At 40.0% G+C, this 20,544-nt stretch overlaps 2 protein-coding genes across 3 annotated transcripts in view; one reads left to right on the top strand and one right to left on the bottom strand.

Annotated features, from left to right (window-relative positions):
• Positions 1 to 675: 675 nt before the first annotated feature.
• ccni2 (cyclin I family, member 2) lies at positions 676 to 4,377 on the top strand. The gene is made up of 5 exons (XM_085289528.1): positions 676 to 1,050; positions 2,133 to 2,289; positions 2,716 to 2,850; positions 3,203 to 3,277; positions 4,091 to 4,377. The coding sequence occupies exons 2-5, from the start codon at positions 2,176 to 2,178 to the stop codon at positions 4,253 to 4,255; spliced, it is 489 nt and encodes a 162-aa protein (XP_085145654.1). The 5' UTR covers positions 676 to 1,050; positions 2,133 to 2,175; the 3' UTR covers positions 4,256 to 4,377.
• septin8a (septin 8a) overlaps positions 4,039 to 20,544 on the bottom strand; it is a 39,932-nt gene continuing 23,426 nt past the window's right edge. The window contains exons 7-10 of one of the 2 annotated variants that reach the window (XM_085289526.1): positions 17,232 to 17,400; positions 16,936 to 17,068; positions 15,732 to 15,901; positions 4,039 to 7,313 (exon numbers count right to left, since the gene is read on the bottom strand). In XM_085289526.1, the coding sequence (XP_085145652.1) occupies positions 7,148 to 7,313; positions 15,732 to 15,901; positions 16,936 to 17,068; positions 17,232 to 17,400 (638 nt within the window). In that variant the 3' untranslated portion in view covers positions 4,039 to 7,147. Of the gene's footprint in view, positions 7,314 to 11,924; positions 13,081 to 15,731; positions 15,902 to 16,935; positions 17,069 to 17,231; positions 17,401 to 20,544 lie in introns of those variants that run through there. The other variant, XM_085289527.1, reaches the window with a different exon arrangement.

Below are 20,544 nucleotides of genomic sequence, written 5' to 3'. Positions count from 1 at the left end.
ATATTACACGTGTGCTTTCTATCCCACAACTATACAAAAGATCTACCTGAAAAGGTCCATCTATCCATTTTCACACACTGAGACCTCCTTGTCTTTATCTTGCTGGCCACCTCCTCCACCTCATCCAGGAGGGGGGACACCAAGGTGTCCCACAGTCTGCCAAGAGAGAGGTCTTCCCTGAGGCCTGTCCTCAGTAGGACATGCCTGAAACACCTCACCTAGGAGGCATCTTAAACAGGTCCCTGAACCACCTCATCAAACTGAAAAGGTCCAATTGTAAAATCAGACACAGCCACAGAGTTGTGCGGCTGCAGGATCTCACAGCCCTGTGGGGAATGAGCTGTATCAAAGGACTTTGGAGGGGAGGGGAGGGGAAAGAAAAGGGACAGGACCAGGAATCTAGCATCCCAGCAGCGAGAAGAGGGATGGATGGGACTCAAATACCCTGCGCAAATGGAAATATTTTTCAGGTAGAAAGGGCAGCTGCTGTTCATCCTTCTGCCTCTGTGCAGGAATGATTCCCACACAGGATAAACCGAGAGCAGCTCCTTATATTTCAGCAAACACCATCACTTTCTTGCTGCACACAGCACAAATCTTCCATTTCCAGAGCTCGCTCGCCCATTTTGTGTGACGGGTCCCGTATGTCTGACCCACTAACACATTTCCGTTTATCAGGCGGCGTTACGTCACGCCAGTGGGCGGAGTCTAGTCGTTCAAAACACAGCCTGCCTTCAAATCCTCCCAGATTTTTTTACGATTCCCACCTTTTTTTTATTTTAAATTTTGCTCTCATTTTACAGCCTCCCTCAGCTTTTTCGGTACTCGGCGCCTTTTTTACTTTTTAAAATTTTTATCTGCTCTTCGTATATAATGCGGTGGATCTCCGTGTATTCTTTCCGACCTGGTTTTTCTTCCGAGATTGACTTCACGAACAGCATCATCCTCTGTTGTTTGTTTTCTGGATGCTTTCGATGGATATGGATTAATTTAAAAGCCGTATAAATGCACCTGCCGTCGGAGAGACACTCGGCTTTTAAAATCGCAGAGGTAAGACTGTGCGAGAGCTAAAGCGGAGGGTTAACGGGAACAAATGTTTTTGTTTGCAGCAGCAGCAACTGTGCAAGAGGCTGCAGGAGCAGCTGCGGGGCATTATCCCGCCTGGAGCCCGTCTGCGTTGTGCTACACGTACTGCACATCAGAACAAAGTCCATACTTTCAAATGATTTTGAATTTGCATTTTGTCAGCAGTGTGGAAGTCTGGGGAAATGGCGTTATTGTTGTCGAGCAGACTTGAGCGCGCAGTTCATTTCCTGCTTCGCTTCTTTTTCTGAGTAGAGCAGATTGTTTACCAAAGCAGACTAAAAATCGCCGCTGCAAATTTCGGTTTCGAGCCAATACCAAGTGAGCGCAGGCCCAGTGTTACCGACACTGATGCTTTAACCTTCTGTAGGCAATCTCAAAAGTACATCTCAGTTTTTCTGCGTGATGAAGAAATGCCCCTGTAGTAAAAGAAATCCATCTGTAAACACGACTCTCAGGGTTTAAACTGTAAGAAATGAATGTGTAAAATTACAGATTAAACTCTGGTAGCTTGTTGCCCAGACTTCCCTCTAATTATAAAACTTTCTTTTTCTTACTATGAAACAATTTTTAAAAAAACAAATTCTAAAGTAGAAGCAGAAAAACAGGAAATTTTGTTATTTAATAGTTGTAATTAAACATGTAATGTGACCCCACTGCTGAGGTCTTTATTAGGAAAACCTATATATCCTATGAAAATACTGCATTAAATAGCGGCATTTAGACAAATGTGTCCTTTCTGATTAATAGGAGAAATATATTGAACTTGGGGGGTAGAAACAAGGTCAAGTATCAATCCAATACCAATACTAGCATTACTGTCGATACTTGGATCGATTGACTCATCTCTACTGTGGATCGTGGAAATCACATTTTTGCACAAAACTGGTTTGTATTTAAAGAAGCTGCTCAAATTGCTGTTTCTACGAAACGTTTCATCTCCCTGAACTTTACTAAGCTGCTATCATTTTTCTTCTATTAATTAAATTAATAGAAGAAAAAGAATGTGATAGCTTCTTGTCTCACCCAACCCTCCCCCCCACCATCAGGTGTGTGTGCCCTGGGTGCAGCCTGGCCTGTGCTGTGGATGTGATGAAGAACCCAGGAGCCGCGGAGAGCCGTCGGCTGGACGGCCTGCTGGAGGCCGCTCTGGTCCGAGAGGCTCGCCTCTGGAAGGTACCAGTCTTCAAGAATGGATGCATCCAGGTGAGCCCATAGTTGTTAGGGGATGCATAAATGTAGGGTGTCATTTTTGCATTTTCAACTTGAGTAAAGGTGTTTTTTAATGTTTATAAAGCACAGACATTTTATAGGCAGCTCAAACCTTTTTTATGATATAAAAAATGGAATGATGCCAACAGGAAAATCAATTTTGATTCGGTCAGTAAAAGGAGCCATTCTTATGACAGGAACCAATAAATCTCTTCATCTCAAAGTAGTTCAGCTGGTATTATAGAAAGGCAGCCTGTCATCTGGTTTTTATGTTGCCGTCATTGTACCTCTTAAAGCAATAACCACAGCAGAAAACCTTACAGGTTCTGGTTTGCGCCTGGTTGCATTTTATTCTTTCATCTAAAATGTAGTTCTTTGCACATGTAAATCATTAATCTGTTTTATCCTTTGTCCGCTCAGGGCGCTGACATCTCTTCATCCCAACACCAAGAAATGATCCTTTGGCTTGGAGAAATGAACAGGCTGTTTCGTTTCTGTCCAGAGACCTTTGCACTGGGAGTGTGTGTCCTCAACCGTCTGCTGTCTACTGTGAAGGTAGACAACAACACGTGATGGTGGTGGTGTCCGGCTTTTGTTTTGGTTTACAGCTTAATTTGCCCAGTAACTAAGGTTTACACTTTAGAATAATAGATTCTGTAGTTCTAAATTAAACTGCATATGCAACCAAAAATTCAAAGTTGCATTGCGCACATTTCACAGCTAATATTCTGTATGCACACCCTGTTAGTTTATCCAGTGCTGCAGGAACAAAGAGGTGAGAGCGAGGCAGATCTTTACTGTTGCAACATATCATGTACTTAAAAGTTATCAGTTGTGATGTTTGATTTAATTTCCGCGGGTCTTTCTTTATGGAGGCAAACTAAACAAATCCTTTTGTGTTTTATAGGCTCAAACAAAGTACCTGAAATGCATCGCTTTTACCTCACTGGTTCTGGCTGCCAAAATCAACGAGGAAGATGAGGTAAGAGCAAGCTTTAAGCTGCAATGCAAAAAGGAAACCAAGAGTTTAAGGCTCAGTCACAGTAGAGTAAAATTGGAGGGCAGCCTCCTTGCGACTGTGGGGGGGAAATCAGTGGTTGCCAGGTGACTGCAGTGAATTTATGTACTCTGATTATTGGGTTGGGTTTTTTTTTTTTTTTTTTCACACAACTACTTGAGCATGTGATATCCTCACCCTCCACATTGGATTGCAAGGTGATTGCACAGGTTGCCTGATGTGAGGCAACCTGTCTCCAGACAATCATGGTGTGACTCGGACTCACTGCAATCACTCTCAGACTGACTGTTAAACTGATTTATAAACGTCCAGATTTCCAAAACCTTGCAATCAATCTGATACAGTCTACGAAAATTACTGCAACTCCTCTGCAACACATCTCTTTTCAGCAGGAGACTAGTTAACTGTATGTATTCTGGTAATATTCTGGCAGCAACTACGTCACTATTTATGGAATTTTCAAAACTGAGGTTCTGACTGGACACTTAATTTAGCAAGTAGATGGCAACAGAATTGGATGTTCACCGATTTATCAGTTAATTGCAATGTTAATACAAACTGTATGTAGTTGCCAACCAGTTGCAAACTGATTGCAGACTGACTCCGACTTATTGCAGTTTCAAGGCAAAGGCGACAAAATCACAAGTTTGTTGCACATGATCACTAATAATGATTTTTAAAAATAGAAATAAATAAAAAAATAAACACCTCCGACTTCAGTGCATTTTTCAAAACATTGTTTATTAATTTCGCTTTTTGTCTGTGTGTGTTTAACAGGTTATAGGCTCTGTTAAAGGCCTGGTTGTGCAGAGTGGATGCAACTTTTCAACAGCGGAGATTCTTCGCATGGAGAGGATCATTCTAGACAAGCTGCACTGGGACTTGTACACCGCAACACCCATCGACTTCGTTCACATAGTAAGAGAGAATTCAGCAGATTGACAAGCAGACAGAATTTTTTTTTTTTTTTTTTTTTTTCTTTCTTTTTTGTAATCTGGACCTGAACTCGAAATGCTTCATGAATTCAGCTCCTGGTCTTGCATAAAAACACACGTGGTACAAAAGCGCACATAAAACTGTCATGCTTGCATCATGTTTGCTTCAAGATGGCATTCACAAACCCTCACACCTTCACCTCCCCCTAAAGAAAAGAATTGGTCCTTGTAGTGATTGTGCATTTATTTGATATGACTCAATGTGGCTACAGTTATATATATTAATATAACAAACTCCATTCAGTTGATAAAGAAATCCTGGATTTCACTAAAAGCATATCTGGAAAGCTGGATTGTGTTTTTCTTCATGCCACTGTTTTAGAAATCAGATTTGATTTCTTTATTTTTAATGAGCAAAAATTCCAAATATTTTGTTTTTCAGGTTCTTAAATGCAGATTTTAAATAAATCCTCCAAAGATTTAATCCAGACTTTTTTTTTTTTCTCACTTTCCTTCTAATTCATTGGCAAAGATGACATTTAGTGATTCATAGACTATTAAATTTGTCCATTGCAGAGTAAACAGATGAAAGAATTAAACTTGACATTAAAATAAAGCTTTAGTGCCACTTTGTGATCTAAAGATTTGACTTGCAGATCTCCATAGTGGACAAAATCAAGTTTTTGTGTTTTTTAAGCAATAAGTCAAGCGTTATGAGGCTTCTCTAACACAGAAGGCTGCATGTGCAAGCTGCAAGCAAAGTAACATACGTTGCATATCAGGCCAAGGCACTTCTGACTAACCCTGCAGCCTCGCTGTGGAGACCTAAAAGATGAGCGGCCAGGAGGGTATAAAGATCAAGGATCTCTAAAATTATATCTGGGGTAACCGCTCAAAATCTCCGTGTTGTGTTTACGGCTTGGATCTGTGGCACTACTTGTTAAATCTTCCCAAGTCATTGCCTGAGGAGGTAACCGCTCACTGAGCTGTCAACAAACACACACACACACACACATTATTTGGATCCCCCCTCGTGCAGTTGGGCCTCGGGCTGTATTCATAATGCTTTTAAGTGAAAGTCAAAGAGCAAAAATTCACGGGACTGAGGTAAACGTCTCGCCTGTGAAGGTGCTCTAAAGAAAAATCTTTATCCATGTGATAGAAATAAAGCAGATTGTAGGCCAGAAGCTGGAAGCTTTATGAATACAGCCTTGACAAATGGTTAAACTGAATTCAGCCACATGCTTTACGAGTTTTACCTACGACTCGTGATGCACACTTTCAAATGCATCTGACTTTTTAGAAAAGTTAAATATTTTTATTTTTGTCTTCTCATGGATTCTGTCTCAACCCACACCTCAACGACCACCAACATTCCCAACAAATGTATAAATAACATCGTTGTGATTCTGAGAGCAGTGTAGGACTGCTTCTTAAAGCCACCAACCATAAACTGTCCCCCCCAAAAAGCAGCTTGGCACATTCAGGCTGAATCCCCACTAAACTTACAAGAAAAAGAAAAAAATGGCACTTCCCCTCCAGGCTGATATTTATGTCACAGGTTTACCGAGTGCAGTTCTTATTGTGGCTCTATTATTGTCCTAGCGCTCGACTTTTCAGGTATTACAAAATCCAAGACTTTTAAAATAAAGACATGATGTATTAATAAAAACTATAATAAAATAAAGACATTTTCTCTCTTTGTACTATTCAAATAAATACTTTAACTATACTTTTAAGTATGTCACAATTACATTCCCCCGGCCCTGAAGAAGTTTCCCTTCACTAAATAAAACTGTATTCTACCGTTGTCTACAAAACGGCTAACAATAGACTCTATCGATTAATTTGTCACAGACGCTCCACCATGACACTTTGATATGAATAAATAAGAGGATTTACAGAGTTTTCTTCGTGTTACCTCTCGTCGTTCAACATCCATGTGAAACTCCTGGAGAAGCACTATCAGCTGTGTGATGGTAAAAACCATCTTTACTGCTACATTACCCTGAAAAGGACTCCAGAAAGAAGTGTAGTGGTGAGGGGGGGACTCAAGAAATTATATTGACTTTAGCGCCACACCGCTGAATCTGCAGCTCCAGGAACATCCCACTTTCTTTAAATCCCATGGCTTATATTTGCTACGGCGTAAAAGACGAAATAAAGCAGATGAACCAAACGCTATGTGACTAAATGAATGACGGGGTTTGAAACAAAAGCTGGATGAATGCATTCCTTTTTTTGATTCTCAGGATGTTCATCTAAACCAAAAGACTGAGCCAGCTTATTCAGCCTGTACTCACTGGTTTTAAAAGTGAAGCAGATTAATTAGTTTATGTTGCTATTTGGAAAAACTGAAACCACCTTCTTTTTCCACTGAGCCCCAACTCAGGTTTGTCAGTTACCTCCCACAAACGGTAACACAGAAAAGCACTGCACGTACAATACGATACAAACGAGATTACAATAAGCAGTCGGACAAAGAGGAGGGGGGTTTGGCGGGCTTCATTAGCAAAACCTGCACTGCTAGAGCTTCAGGTTTGGACCTCTACACTCACCTTTGAAGAGTGGATGATCAATCGGCAGATTGATCACGTCTTTGTTGGTGAGAAATTTGTGTAAAAGGGATGAATGATGTGCAGTTAAATGCACTGGTATACTTGATATAAATCTAGCAGGTTAGGAGTGGGCAATGGGTGGACAGACAATGAGATAACAATGACATCGTTATGGTAACATTTTGGTCTCGATTATGTTCTTTCCCCCCCGTTGGTCCATCCTAGTTCCACGCCATGCTCGTCTCCAGCCACCCCCACCTCATTCCGTCCATCGGTCTCGGATCCGGTGTCGGCTGGTACCCTGCAACGGACCCCGGTGTCCCCCCCGTTGGGCTGGGGAATCAGAAGAGACCTCCCGGCCTCCAGGTGGCGTTGTGGACCAGGCAGGTGCAACACTGTATGGCTTGCCACCAGCTTTGGCAGTTCAAGGGCTCCACATTGGCTTTGGCCATCATCACTTTGGAGCTGGAGGCACTCACACCCGACTGGTTCTCCATGTTAACAGATCTGCTGAAGAAAGCACAAGTAAGAAAAAGCGCCTACTACTTTCTCTGGTCACGTTAAACATCTTAACGCAAGATATTCAGGGATTAACACATACTACAGCCCAACCAACAGTTTCATGTATTCTGCAATTAGTGGTTGATTTTTAGCTCAAGTAGATTTTACCGCAAACGTGATAATGGAAAACATGGGCAAAAACTTGGACAGTATTGGTCGGTTTGTTGAACTCATGCAGAGAAATGTAATATATGTTGAAAATCTAGCACTTTCAGTCCAGGCACTCCATGAGTCGTAGCAAAGCAGTCTCTCAAAATCCAACTGGAAAAATCCCAAAAGCTTGCCCATAGCTGTAAATCTGCAAGCTGCTTTGCAACCCTGTTTTTGTTTTGTTTTTTTTCCCTGATCAAATCAATGTCATGTCAGTCACTGATGTCCACTGTGCTCTCAGCTTCTCATCTATGCGTAAGAAATAAAGCTGAGGCCATAGGACACAGCCATAATGACAAACATTTGATTGTAGAAACTGTTGCACGTCAGGTATTTCTATTTGTATACCACCAATTCACAAAAAGCTTAGCCTCGAGATGCTTTAAATCCTAGAGCAGCGGTCCCCAACCTTTTTTGTGCCACGGACCGGTTTATGCCCAACAATATTTTCACGGACCGGCCTTTAAGGTGTCGTGGATAAATACAACAAAATAAAACTAGTACCGGTACCGAAAACATATTTATTCATAACACACGTGAAAAGACCCAGGAAAACAAAGTTAACGATAAAAACGATAACAGAATAACGCTGAAAACCAATAAAAACCCTGAAAACCATACATTTCACACCTAAGCCTCAACTCTCGCGGCCCGGTACCAAACGACTCACAGACCGGTACCAGTCCGAGGCCCGGGGGTTGGGGACCGCTGTCCTAGAGTATTGGATTGAACTCTTATTTGCTGCCATGTCAAATCTTTAATTAGAAAAGTAACTTATTAGCAGTGACCCTGGCAACAAGCCTGTACAGGAAGTAACTAACAAAATGTTGTTTAAACACTGTGTCTTCATTGTTTGTGTTCTGTTGCAATTTCCATTTAAAAGCACACTAACACACCAAAGTCACAAGAAAGACTTTCCTACTCTGGCAGTGGGACCATCTGAAGTATAATAGACTAAAGTAGAATCAACAATATAGTCTGTAGGCCATCATTTACATCATGCTTGTCTCTTCTTTTTCTTGTTCATCTCACACACATTATCATGCTTCTTCTTGTTCCCATCTCCCAGGTTGACAGTGCGGAGTTCATCCATTGCAAAGAGGTGGTGGACGAGTACCTGCACAGCCTGGAGTTCTCCCTGACAACCAACGCAGTCTACATTTTCAACAGCACTCAGATCCAGGAGGAAGAGCGAGCCCAAAGCCCCACGCGGCACTTACGAGAGTCCGGGAGGGACCAGGAGGACTCGGACGAGTATTACGACGGATTCAGAAATCTCTATAACGAGGAAGCGACTCCCGGGGCAGAGGGGAGCAATCGCGATGATTCGTTTGAGCAGGAGGACATCTCGTCGTGCCCCCCACTGCACCCTGCTGTCAACTAGGAGGACATTTTATTCACACCGTCCACCTTTCGTCTACAAGGACATTGTGGGACCCAGATGCTCCTCGCTAACCATAACATTTCAAGATTTTGTTTTTCCTAAAAGATTTGGCTAATGTAAAATTTAGTATTATTTTAGTTTCTTCTTTGCACTTGTCCTCATTGACTCTGAAGGTGTCAGGATTTTTTGGGGGGTCTTATTCTGATCTTGTGGCTTGTTCTTGGCGGCTGAGCTGAAGCTGTGGGGAATCACTTACGTTACCAAAATTAGATTTGAATGTTTCTCTTTAGTGCAAAGTTACTGTTCTACCTGTAAAGGCCTTCTTCCCCTTACTTTACAACCTTCTTTTGGTTCACATCAACTCCAGATTTTTTGGGGGGTGTTTGTTTTGGGGTTGTTTTTTTTTTGTTGTTGTTTTTTTTTAAGGCCTGTTTATTTGCTTCTTTTCCAAGTTTGACGGTGCCCCCCCTCCCGAGCCACATAGCACTTTGATATTAAAAAAAAAAGCTTTTTTCTTTTTTATACAAATAATTATATATTTTTAACCTCTTTTTATTATTTTAATCTTAACTCTACTAAAGTTTTCCAATTTTGTTAAATGTTTATTTACCCTTTTATTTAGAAAAGTTACATTTTTACTTAAAAGCTTTATTTCATGACTTAATTATGCAAATGTTTTTATTAAATTAAGTTGCAGCCTGAGTTGGTTTAAATTATGCAGCTGTTACATATCATATCTGAGTACCTTTGGGAGATTGATTCAACACTAGAGCAGAATAATAAAACAATGGTGATTTTTGACGGCATGAGATTATCTGATTGATGATGCAGCATCAGTGATAAATTAGCAATATTTTTTTAAATTATGTACTGTATGATAATCTGAGGTTGACCTATGGGATTATTCTTTCCTCTGATGTGTAAACTGATGAAGGCTGATGGATGGGAACGCAGCGTCTCTTGAGGAACTTTACCTCCACCGCTCTACCAATGCTGGAGAGACTGATCTTTGATTTTATATATTTATTTTTGTTTAGGTGGCTCAAATTGTGTTCAGTCTCAGTAACATGACTTCTAATGTGAACAGGTTATTTTCTCATTTGTAAAGCCTGCTTTGATTCATCAAGTCGATCTGAACCAAGCAACACATATTCCTTCAGATACTGAGGCAGCTATATCTTATTGTCTACCATAGAAATAAAGCTATGATTTCAACAAATAAAAATTCATTTCCTGATATTTTGAATGTTTTTGGTTTTTACTCAATTTTTGCTTGATATTTAGAGGTTTTGTCAATTACTGCATACGAGGATCAAGTAGTTGGGATGGGGGGGGGGTCAACAAAAAAATCGGAAAAGTCAGTGACACTAAAAAGAAACAGGTGGTGAAACATTTTATAGCTAATATAACTGCATCTACAAACTGTGGAATAATGTTCCTCAACATAAAATTGCAAATATTTCATCGCCTACAGTACATATTATCAAAGGATTTAGAGAATCTGGAGAAATCTCTGTGCGCAAGGGAGTTTGCTTGTAGTTTGTCCATCCACAAAATCTGAGCTCACAATCAGTCGTAAGTAGGTTAAAAAAAAAAAAACTTATCTAGTCAAACCCCTGAAATACGTCATGCATCTCAGCAGCTATCACTTATCTGTCACTGGCTTTGATGTTGTGTCTCAGTCCAAGTATGTACATGGAGGCTCTCAGGGTGATTAGCAGGCAGCTTTAGTGTACTACAGCACAGAGCTCTGAACATATTGTAGGGCTGAATGAGGTCCAGTGAACTCTGCAGGTGGTAGACAGAATAATACCAATGCTGGCAGATCCTTCACAGTAAATGGAAAACAGTCTCAATTACCCAATAAAATATCTCACAGATTATTATAGTCTTGTGTAGTTTTTCATTGATAATAAATATAGCATTTATATACATGTTATATAAATTTAGAAAAGAAATGCACTTATACCTTTACCTGTTATATCATACAGCAGCTAGTTAACACTGGTAACAGGAAAAAGGGGGATGCCCCTGGGCTCATAGCCAGATCTGTATTCATGACATGACCATATTAGGATTTCTGCCTTCACTGACATCACAGTCTAGCATAGAAAAAAAAAAAAAAAAAAAAAAAAACCCACACAAAGTGAGTGTTTTGTCCAGTAAAAATACTATATACCTCATCTATCTGATATTTTGGTCATATTCAATACGAGCAAGCACCTCTGTAAATTAGGTTGCATTCAATTAGAAAATGTTATTTATTGAAAGAGAATGGTGGACGGAGTGAACAAAGATCCCGCTCACTTTTATGAGCCCAGTTGGTGGCCCAGAAGACGCTCACAGAAAGCAGCACCGATGACTGAGGTCGATGAAGATCCACCTTTTATGACGCATGACATCAATCGGGTGGTCAGGGATCCCTTTGGCGAAGAAGTTACCGATGGAGTGTCCAGAAAAGAAATCTGGAGAAATTCTAAACAATGAAAGAACTTAAACTGAAGTGGGGAAGGAACTGGGTAGGATGTGGCCGGCGTCAGGTCGTACGGGTTTAGTAGGGTGAGTTTACTTTAATAGTTTGTCATTTTTTTCTTCCATTTAGATAGTCCTGGACAGGAATTGGGTCAATTCAAGCCACTCTGTTCCCAGTTACCATAGTTTATATTTTCATACTGGAATGATGAAAAAGCTGAAATGCAAAGTGAAGGGAGGACACACCTTTCCACCTCTCACTCCTTTGAAAAACACACAGCCACACCCAACAGAGGTGAGCAGCGATGGTGAAAGCAGGGAGGATTGTGTGCCGAGCACACAGCACTTTGTTCTTCAGTTAGAGATCGCTACACAGGAAACGCTGCCTCAAGCTGACAGCTGTTTGGTTACAGCGAGGGGCCGTCAGCCTCTGTGTGTTGTCTTAATGCGCACCTGAGGGAATGAGAGTCTTCACTTGCCTGTGCTTCACTTTCAGCTCCACGCTGGGTAAATATAGACAAACAAATCATGGCAGAGACGCATCAAAGTCAGGAGTGGAAGGGTGTGGGGTGGGGGGGTTGCATTTATTTCCAAAAGACACACAGTAAATACAGCTGCTCTCTTCTACATCTGAGTGTAAACGCGTCTACATCAAGCTGAATAGTTTCCTGAATCCTGGGTTTACGTCGATATACTGGCTTTGTGTTTGCGTCCACTGTCATAACAGTCACATCGAGACGATCAACTCACCGTTTACAATAAAGTTAAATCACTTACGGACAATGTACACAATCATATGTGCTTCTTATAACAATATCAGATTTAAAAACTAGTACATTTTGCATATTAAGCTTGGTAAGCTCTAGAAAATATTCACATACATTTAATGAGTTAAACTGAAACAGCACCAGAATATTGCATACATTTCTTTAAAAAAAACACTTAAGATTATTAGGTTTAGGTTGTCAGCACCTATGTGTATGCAATATGCAGTACACAGGTACTCAGTTATTGCTATTTAAGTATATTATTTGGGCTTAATTGATTAAAAAAAACAAAAAAAACAACTTTAACCGACTTTAACTTTAACCAAGTTTAACCGACACATTTTATCTGGGCAATTTTTCAGAAAGATCATGTATTTAAAGACAAAAATCTTTACTGATATCTTCTTTCATTATTTTTGTAATACTTGCTGAAGAGTTTAAAAAATGTTGCCCAGGTGTTACGTTGTAGTACCAAACAGTCAAAGGTTCGAATGGTTTTAAGCTCTTATTTCTTGTGTGGATAGTTAATGAAGAAACAAAAAGAAAACAACAAAATATTTAAATCACAATTAAGCAAAACAAAACGCATATACATACATATTTATTTTAAAAAGTGTCCAAAGGGGGGGAAGCAAAACAAACAAACAAAGATCCTGAATAAATGAGATGGCCTCTGATGGAACGTGAATATTTTTGCTCATCATCTCTCACCATCTTTCACTCTTTTCTTCCCTGTGGCTTCACCATCATCATCATCATCATCATCATCATCATCATCATCCTCAGTGTCTTTGGTCCGTGTGCACAATATCAAGATGGAATGTCGGAACAAACAAACGAAAACAAACAAACCAACAAAAAACAGATGTTGTCGCTGCTATGGTGATGGAGGACAAATCCATGGCCGTGTGAGGAAGGGTATACAGCGCCCAAAAATTAACTGAAAAACAACGACAAACAATAAACAAAATAAATCGAATGAACAAACAGCGACTTTACTGAAATAATAAGTGAAATAAAAGAGAGGGATCAGAAAAGCAGCACTGAAGCAAAGAAGTTAGGAAGCTCAGATAAAATCGTAGCGCGTGTGCTGGTGAATGAGGTGTGAACCTTTTAAACTACACTCTGTATGATGATTACTTCGAACACCAGTCCTGAGTGAAACGGCCAAAAATGATGTTCGGAAACGCACAAAATGGAAGATCTGCAACAGGAACAAGAGTAATGCACGTGAGCGGCCACAAGATGGAGCCATATGCCTGGTCAACTTGGTGGGAATGACCATGAAGACTTCACTGCCGTTCACCTATGACCAAAGCTTGGCATACACACAGAGATGCTTGCTTCACTCAAAGCCAGCTCTGATTGTGATACAGTGTGTAAGGGACCGCCAGCCAACAAAACAAAACACAGATAAAGAACTGAAAAGGAGCTACACGACAGACTGAAGTAAAGTGAAACCTGAACATTGTACACGTTTGACTGTCTGAAATGGCCTTGAAATCATCAATATGAGATTAAAGTGCAGACTTTCAGCTTTAACTCAAAATCCTGAATGAATGTGCAGGAATTACTGCTATTTGTTGATATATGTGCCCCATATTCACAGGACAAGTGACTGGCAGGTAGAAGGTTCGTGACCAGAGATGGGCAGTAACGCGTTACTTGTAACGCGTTACTGTAATCTGATTACTTTTTTCAAGTAACGAGTAAAGTAAGGGATTACTATTGCAAAATCGGTAATTAGATTACCGTTACTTTCCGGTAGGAACGCTGCGTTACTGCGTTACTAAAACCGTGATTTTTTGCGAGAATGTCTCATGACAGTGACGTAAGCGAGTGTGACGTTTGTGACAACAGCTGTGTGCAGATCAACAATGGCTCACATATCGATTGTGGGAGAGAGTATGAGCACGCAGCGTTTAAAGCATGGAAGTACTGACCTTACTTTGAGTTTGATTCCATAAAAAGTGACAAAAACATTAGCGTCCATCGTGCGTGGGAAGAAAACTTCTTTTTACAGCGAAAAAAAACCCCTAAACTTCCAAGCAAGCACCGAGTGCGCAACGACGTACACAGAGAAACTCGCGGATTCTTCAACTGACCGCGGCACACGTGCACCAGGGTAAACCTCCACCTACCCCCAGGCCTGCTTTACAGGTGAAAATAGAGCAACAGGACCGCTGAGTCTTTGACTTTATTTATTTTCTGCTGTGTTTTACTTGCATCTATTTGAAAGAGTGAGTGTAAACACAAAGAATATTTTATTTTATGTGCTGGAATGTGTAGAAAATAGGTTTAAATGTTAAACTAATTTATTCAAGTCAGAGAATGTTGCATATAATTAAATTTTTGCTTGATGCATAAAGTTAAAAGATTAAAACTGATAAAACAAGTTAAAAAAAGAGACTTTTCCATTTGATTACATTTTGTATGATGGATTATGTAGAAAAAGTAGAATTGGGCTGAAAGATCTATCGCTTTATCACCTATTCAGGTTGTAAATCGTGTTTTTAAAAAGTAACTAAGTAACTAAGTAATTAATTACTTTTGAAAATAAGTAATCAGTAAAGTAACGGGATTACTTTTTTTGGGGAAGTAATCAGTAATTAGTTACTGATTACTTTTTTCAAGTAACTTGACCAACACTGTTCGTGACCAGGTCATTTCATGAAAAACTGAGCAGATAAAAGTTGAATCCAAGTACTGTAGCTCCTAATAAGGATTTCAAAACGTTATCAGCTTCAAGAAACTTCAAGCTAAACTTCTGTTTTACTACATGAGTTTTATGGAGGTTGAGCAAAAATGTTGGTCTAAGATCAAACTCATTTTATAGCTTCTACAGTCAAGTTGTACTTGACCAAGACTAAACCAGAAAAAAGCAGCCTCTTATCAACAGTATGTGAACAAGTTGGTCTAAAGACAAAACAAGCTGAAGGCTCCTAGAATGCAGCTTTAAACGAAGGAATTTCAAAACAATGCTGACTGGGCTTTGAAACAACCGCAGCACCTTGATCCCTGCTGTGATGGGTGAGCTATAGATCGCTATGCATGTCAGTCCAATACCGTACTTAAGAAGAAAGCATCAGGTATAAAGTGGAAGATTTAACAACGATGAGCACACCCCTATTGAAACATCAGTTTTGCCCTTTCTGAGGTTTTCACTACCTCCTGACTGAGTATCCTGAATAATTAGAGCGAGGCGAAAGGAAAGAGTGAAAGCACAGGAAATGTTAAGCTTGGGCAGGACAAAAAGGAGAGGAAGTTTCCTTAACGCATGCCAGGCCTTTATAATGGTTGAAATGCTTGTGTATTGGAGACAGGTCGACAACAGGTCTAAAGCAGCAAAACACGCTCTATTCAAGGCTCCATAAATCCAAGGGAATTAGCAGAATGCTAACCTCGTGTATCAGTGTTACTCAGCAAAACAAGAAGAGACAAGAGCAGCGGGGAAATCATTTCAGGTTCTGAAGGCACACAGTGAAAGGCAAGAGGATTACTTAAAGAAAGGAGTAGGGTTTAAAAAAGGAGCAGCTTCCTGTTACTGAGAGAAGAATGACACGATTGAGTGACTTAGAGGGACTGCCTTACTTTTTCTTGTCCTTGTCTTTCTTGACGGGCTGAGATAAGGACAGTGTCTCGGCTGCCGCCTTCCTCTTGTTAAAGGCGTTCATCTCCTCCTCCAGGTATCCTCGCTTATCCTCCACCTTCTTCTTCTCCTCCTGGTGCATCCGTTTCAGCTGCTCGAACTTTTCGTGCAACTGAGGGGGAGAAGACGAGTGTGGAGACGGACAAATGGGATGAGGACAAGAGAGACGAAACTTTAGAAGAAAGGGCAGTTTAGGAAGAGTTTGTCTGACTAATATTTTTATACTCAAACTGAACTGAACATTGGCTTTTCCTATATTTTTTCAGTGTATATAATTTTGTCTTGCATGGTTATATTACTAAGAGCAGGTTAAATAACCATATTATGAAGTGCAGTGAAAAACAGGGCATCCCCCTGTTTAGTCATACACTGCTTCCCTTGTGATCGACAACACACCATCATCTGCTATTGCAGTGTGCAACACTTTGGTATGTATAACACTGGATGCACTGCAGAGCTGCTCAAAGTGTTTTTGAGGGCCCTGTATAGTTGACAAGTAGACACTCAAACAAAATAGAAACTATTAAATGCAGGTGTTAAAGGCCTAAAGTGTGGCTTTTATGGTTACTGGGAGCCCTTAGCAACATTTTATGCACTCCTCAAGTACAACAAGGAAATAATGCACTTTTGTAGATTTCAATCGTAATACTATGATGGGAGGTGAAAACTCATCTCTTTCCAACACTGAGAAAGTTGGTGGTAAACTGTAGAAACTGCACAAAATGTAAAAATGCCAAGACAAACTTTCTTAGATCAGACATACAGTCAAGTTACAAACAATAATTTAAAGTGTTTGATCTGTGCATTTCTTTCTGTGTAGTCACAGCTTCCTAAACTGACACTGAGTCATAACTTTGAGCCTCACTGTAGGGAAATCGTGTGATGAGGGTCTTGGTACTTTCTCACAGTGGTGCCAGATATGAGTGATTAGGATAAACCAATACAAACAGAGTCGGTCATTCACATGTGCAGACACTTTGTCATATCTTAAAATGTGCTGAACTCAACAGGTTTTACAGATGCCATGCAAAACTGTGTGCACAATATTTCTGATCTTCTGACAAAAAAGCACCTGAAGTTGATGTGTGGACATGTCAGGTGCAATTGACTATCAAATAAACGACAGCTCGGCTTTTCCAGACTGACCTCTCTCTCCTTGTCTTTAAGTTCTGCTTCCGTCTCTTTTACTTTGTTGACAAACATTTGCCGCATTTCTTCCTCTTTGCGCTGCAGATCCCCCAAGAACTCTTTCCTCTTAGCCTCATACGTCTCCTGAAGGCTGCAGAGCAGTAAAGCCAGGACAGAGAACAGAAACAAAGAAAGATTAGGCACAGTCTTCAAAAGATAATCGTTTCCTTTCATTGCTGTTGACAGTTGGTTGACTGTGTGAGCCTTTCAATAAACGCATTGTCTGTGTTGCACTGGGTGTGTCCACCATCTACCTGAATGGCTCGCTGTCAGGATCTGTATCTTTGAAACCCATCTCCTCGAGCTTGCAGCGCCGGTACAGCTCATAATGGCGGGCATGTGTCTGCTCCCTCAGATCCTCCATGTTGACTCTGATCAGCATCTCTCTGAGCTTTACAAAGTCGCAGTGGCTCTCGTTCTCAACTAAAAGGACAAATACAGAACGCCATGAGTACAGCAGCAGAGACTCAGGAGGCCCTTTTAGTTATTCCCTCCACATTAGACTCTTCTGGTGTCCAAATAATGTTGTTTTCAGTCCTTGCTTCACGCCTTCATTCAGTGCCTGGCCATCATTTTCAAATGACTTCAACATGCCATCTGTCACTCCCTCAGCCTCTCTTCCTCTTAAAAGCAGGAATGTGAAGCCTCCACAGGAAACAGATAATTCGGCATGTACATATACGCCATCCTGAGTGATTAAATTAAACCAAATCAATTTTTTTTTTCCAGCAGACTTCATATTCTGCACTTTTCGTGCTCACTTTGTTCAACTGGAGAGAACTTTCACTTTAGTTTCACGTTTGAGTGAGTCTCACACTTAAATGCCTTCATGGTGACGAAAGGGCAGGAAGTGTTTCCTGCCTCACAGACTGACAGCAGAGGAGGGGAGAGGGGATGATGGGTGCCCTGGGCATCCACTCTGTTGAAGCCTTCAGTCACAGGTCACCTCACCCCATCAAAACAATAAGGACTGTTCTGATAATAAAATGTGTTTCATTTTGAGGCCAAAGCTAAGATCTGTAATGGCAGGAAACCCTAAGATGACTGAACCATTTTGTACAGTAAAACAATCTCAAAGTTAAGATAAAACAAGTGAGTCATAAAGAGCTAATACAGGCAGAAAGAAAAGTCAAACAAGCACTTTGGGGGACTGTAGATCAGGAAGTACTATAAACCAGCTATATAAATGCAGTCCATTTGCCATTATTTACTGAAGTTCTGACGCGAGTTTTGTATTTTAGCTAATACTGACAGTTTCCCACCATAAAACGATGATCTTCCATTCAACTATAGCTAGCGAGAATGCTTGCTACAGATCTGCTGTTGCTGAGAGAAATCTTATTAAAATAAAATAAAAACAAAAAGGGTTTAACTTGTGTGCAACATCATTTGTTCGGATCAAACATGCAAGGCAAGACTTCAGTATATTAAATAAAAACTTAATACCTTCTGAGTTCATTCGATCTCTTTTTGTCTATATTGGAAACTAACTTGAACAACATCTTCAGTAAGCTTTTTTTGTTTTGCTTTTAAATAACAGGAGACGATTTGGAGAACAATGAATGGAGTATTAGTAGATCCCAAGGATATCTTAATAGAATGTTTGACTAAACTAAAAAAAAAAAAAAGCATAACTCATTAAAAAATTTGTTGAAAGTCAAGTTCATCAACCTACTGGCAAAACTCAGCAACCCCTTAAGATTACTTTGGTTGCTTCAGACCCGGTTTGTGAAGAAAGGTCACCGTGGTGAGAAAATACAAAGGCATTATGTTTAAATACCACCAGAAGCTCTAAGGATGAATAAACAACAGTGGTGGCATTCAAAAAGCACAATTAGCATGGCAATTAGCTTTTCCAGGTGGACACAGATGTGAAAGTCTGCAGAGGATGACGTTAAAATATAACAATGCAACATAAATATTTAAACAAAACAACAAAGGGTAACTTTAAAAAAAAAAAAAGAAGAAGGCATTCCTTTATTAGACTTGGACAAAACACAAAATAAACTAACAAATTCTTTTGAAACCAAAATTAATTTCAAAAATCAGCAGTCATTCAGCTGCATGACTCAGTCACTCGTGTATTTTTTGCTCAAATTTGCTGGCTAACCGCACATCATTAGTGGAAAAAACATGGGTTTAAAAAAAAGAAACTAGCCGTTTACTGGGGCTGCATCCAGGCTACAGAAAATTATTGTTCATTTGGCATCTAATAGCCTCTCTTCTGCACACTACCACCACACCCCCGTGAGGACTGAATGAAGGCCAACTCTCCAACTGCCTGCAGCACTGAGCCCTCAAGATACAGAAGCACATGGCTCTGCTGGTACACAGACACATGCACAGAAATACAGAAGCAAGCAAGCAAGAGAGATGTGGCTCCAAATAAAGTAAACATTCATGCAATTAAAAATCTAGAATGATCGGTTTTTACTGGGTTGATTAACAGCTCTGTGAGTCTTTGGAAAGGCTTCCAGATGTTTGGAGTTTCAAAGATAAATATTACAGATTAGGGAAAGCTTTGCCTCATCATATACATCCTTCAGTCTCTGCTGAATCCTTGAATTCCTTACTGCTTTCCAAATATTTATTCCCTGCGCCAAGGAGGTAGGTAGGATTTTGATAGTGTCATTCTATCTGTAAACACCATAGCTCAAACTGTTTTGAAACAATTCTGATAAAACTTAGTAGAGGTGTAGAGTGGGGTCATGTTAACAATCCATTAAAATCTGGCTTACATCCACCAAGGTCTTCAAGGTCAACTCACTGACTTATTGTGCAAATATTGACAAAAATTGACAACAGTTTTTCACACTGGCAAGAAAATATTGGCATGGAACATTAACCCTAACCCTTTAATTTTATTACAGTACAGTAATGAGTTATAACCATTTAAATACAAAACAATTTGGGCACATGTACAATGATCTGGGTCATTTATGCTTTCTTCAAGAATTTTAAGATGGACAGATGGAAATATTCACAATTTGCTAATCTCTCACTGTCTTGCTGTGGGCTTATATACATACTATGTGTATATACTATTACGATATTTAAATGGTAATAAAAGCGAGTCATGTTGTAAAGTACATGCCGTACTTCATGCAGGGATGTGGGAACCAGCAGTGCTGTCTTTTACAGTATAAAGACGTGATCTCACCTCATATTACTTCAGTGCATGATCATTTCCTCTGGGGCCGTGTCTAGACTCTTCTTCTTTCTTTCTTTTTACTTGTTTGTATAAGAGAACATTAATAAATTGTGTTCAAATAATGCCCTTGTACAGTGAGGCTGTTTGGGTGGTGACGAGTCTTCAGGCGTGTTTGGTGGAAGTTCTGAATTTAAAAATCCAGGGTCACTGTTTATTTCTGCTTTCTGCTGAAATATTAAAACCAACGAAATATCAATGGACGGATTACATTCTCAGAAGAAAATAAGTCTGCGAAAAACTTGATCTATGTGATTATTTAGTAGCTTTTAGTGATACTTTTACTGAGTAGATTAATGCTGAATAATACATTTTTTTAAATCAAGAACAAATGTACGTTTCTGAACTTACATAAATCT

The sequence above is a fragment of the Mchenga conophoros genome, linkage group LG10 (genome assembly GCF_057382185.1).
Source record: "Mchenga conophoros isolate Kocher_MC1m ecotype Shallow Benthic linkage group LG10, M_conophoros_male_GT1.1, whole genome shotgun sequence".
In the NCBI taxonomy this organism is placed as follows: domain Eukaryota; kingdom Metazoa; phylum Chordata; class Actinopteri; order Cichliformes; family Cichlidae; genus Mchenga; species Mchenga conophoros.
Note: the sequence above shows the minus strand (reverse complement) of the source record. Positions and strands in the feature narration are given on the sequence as shown.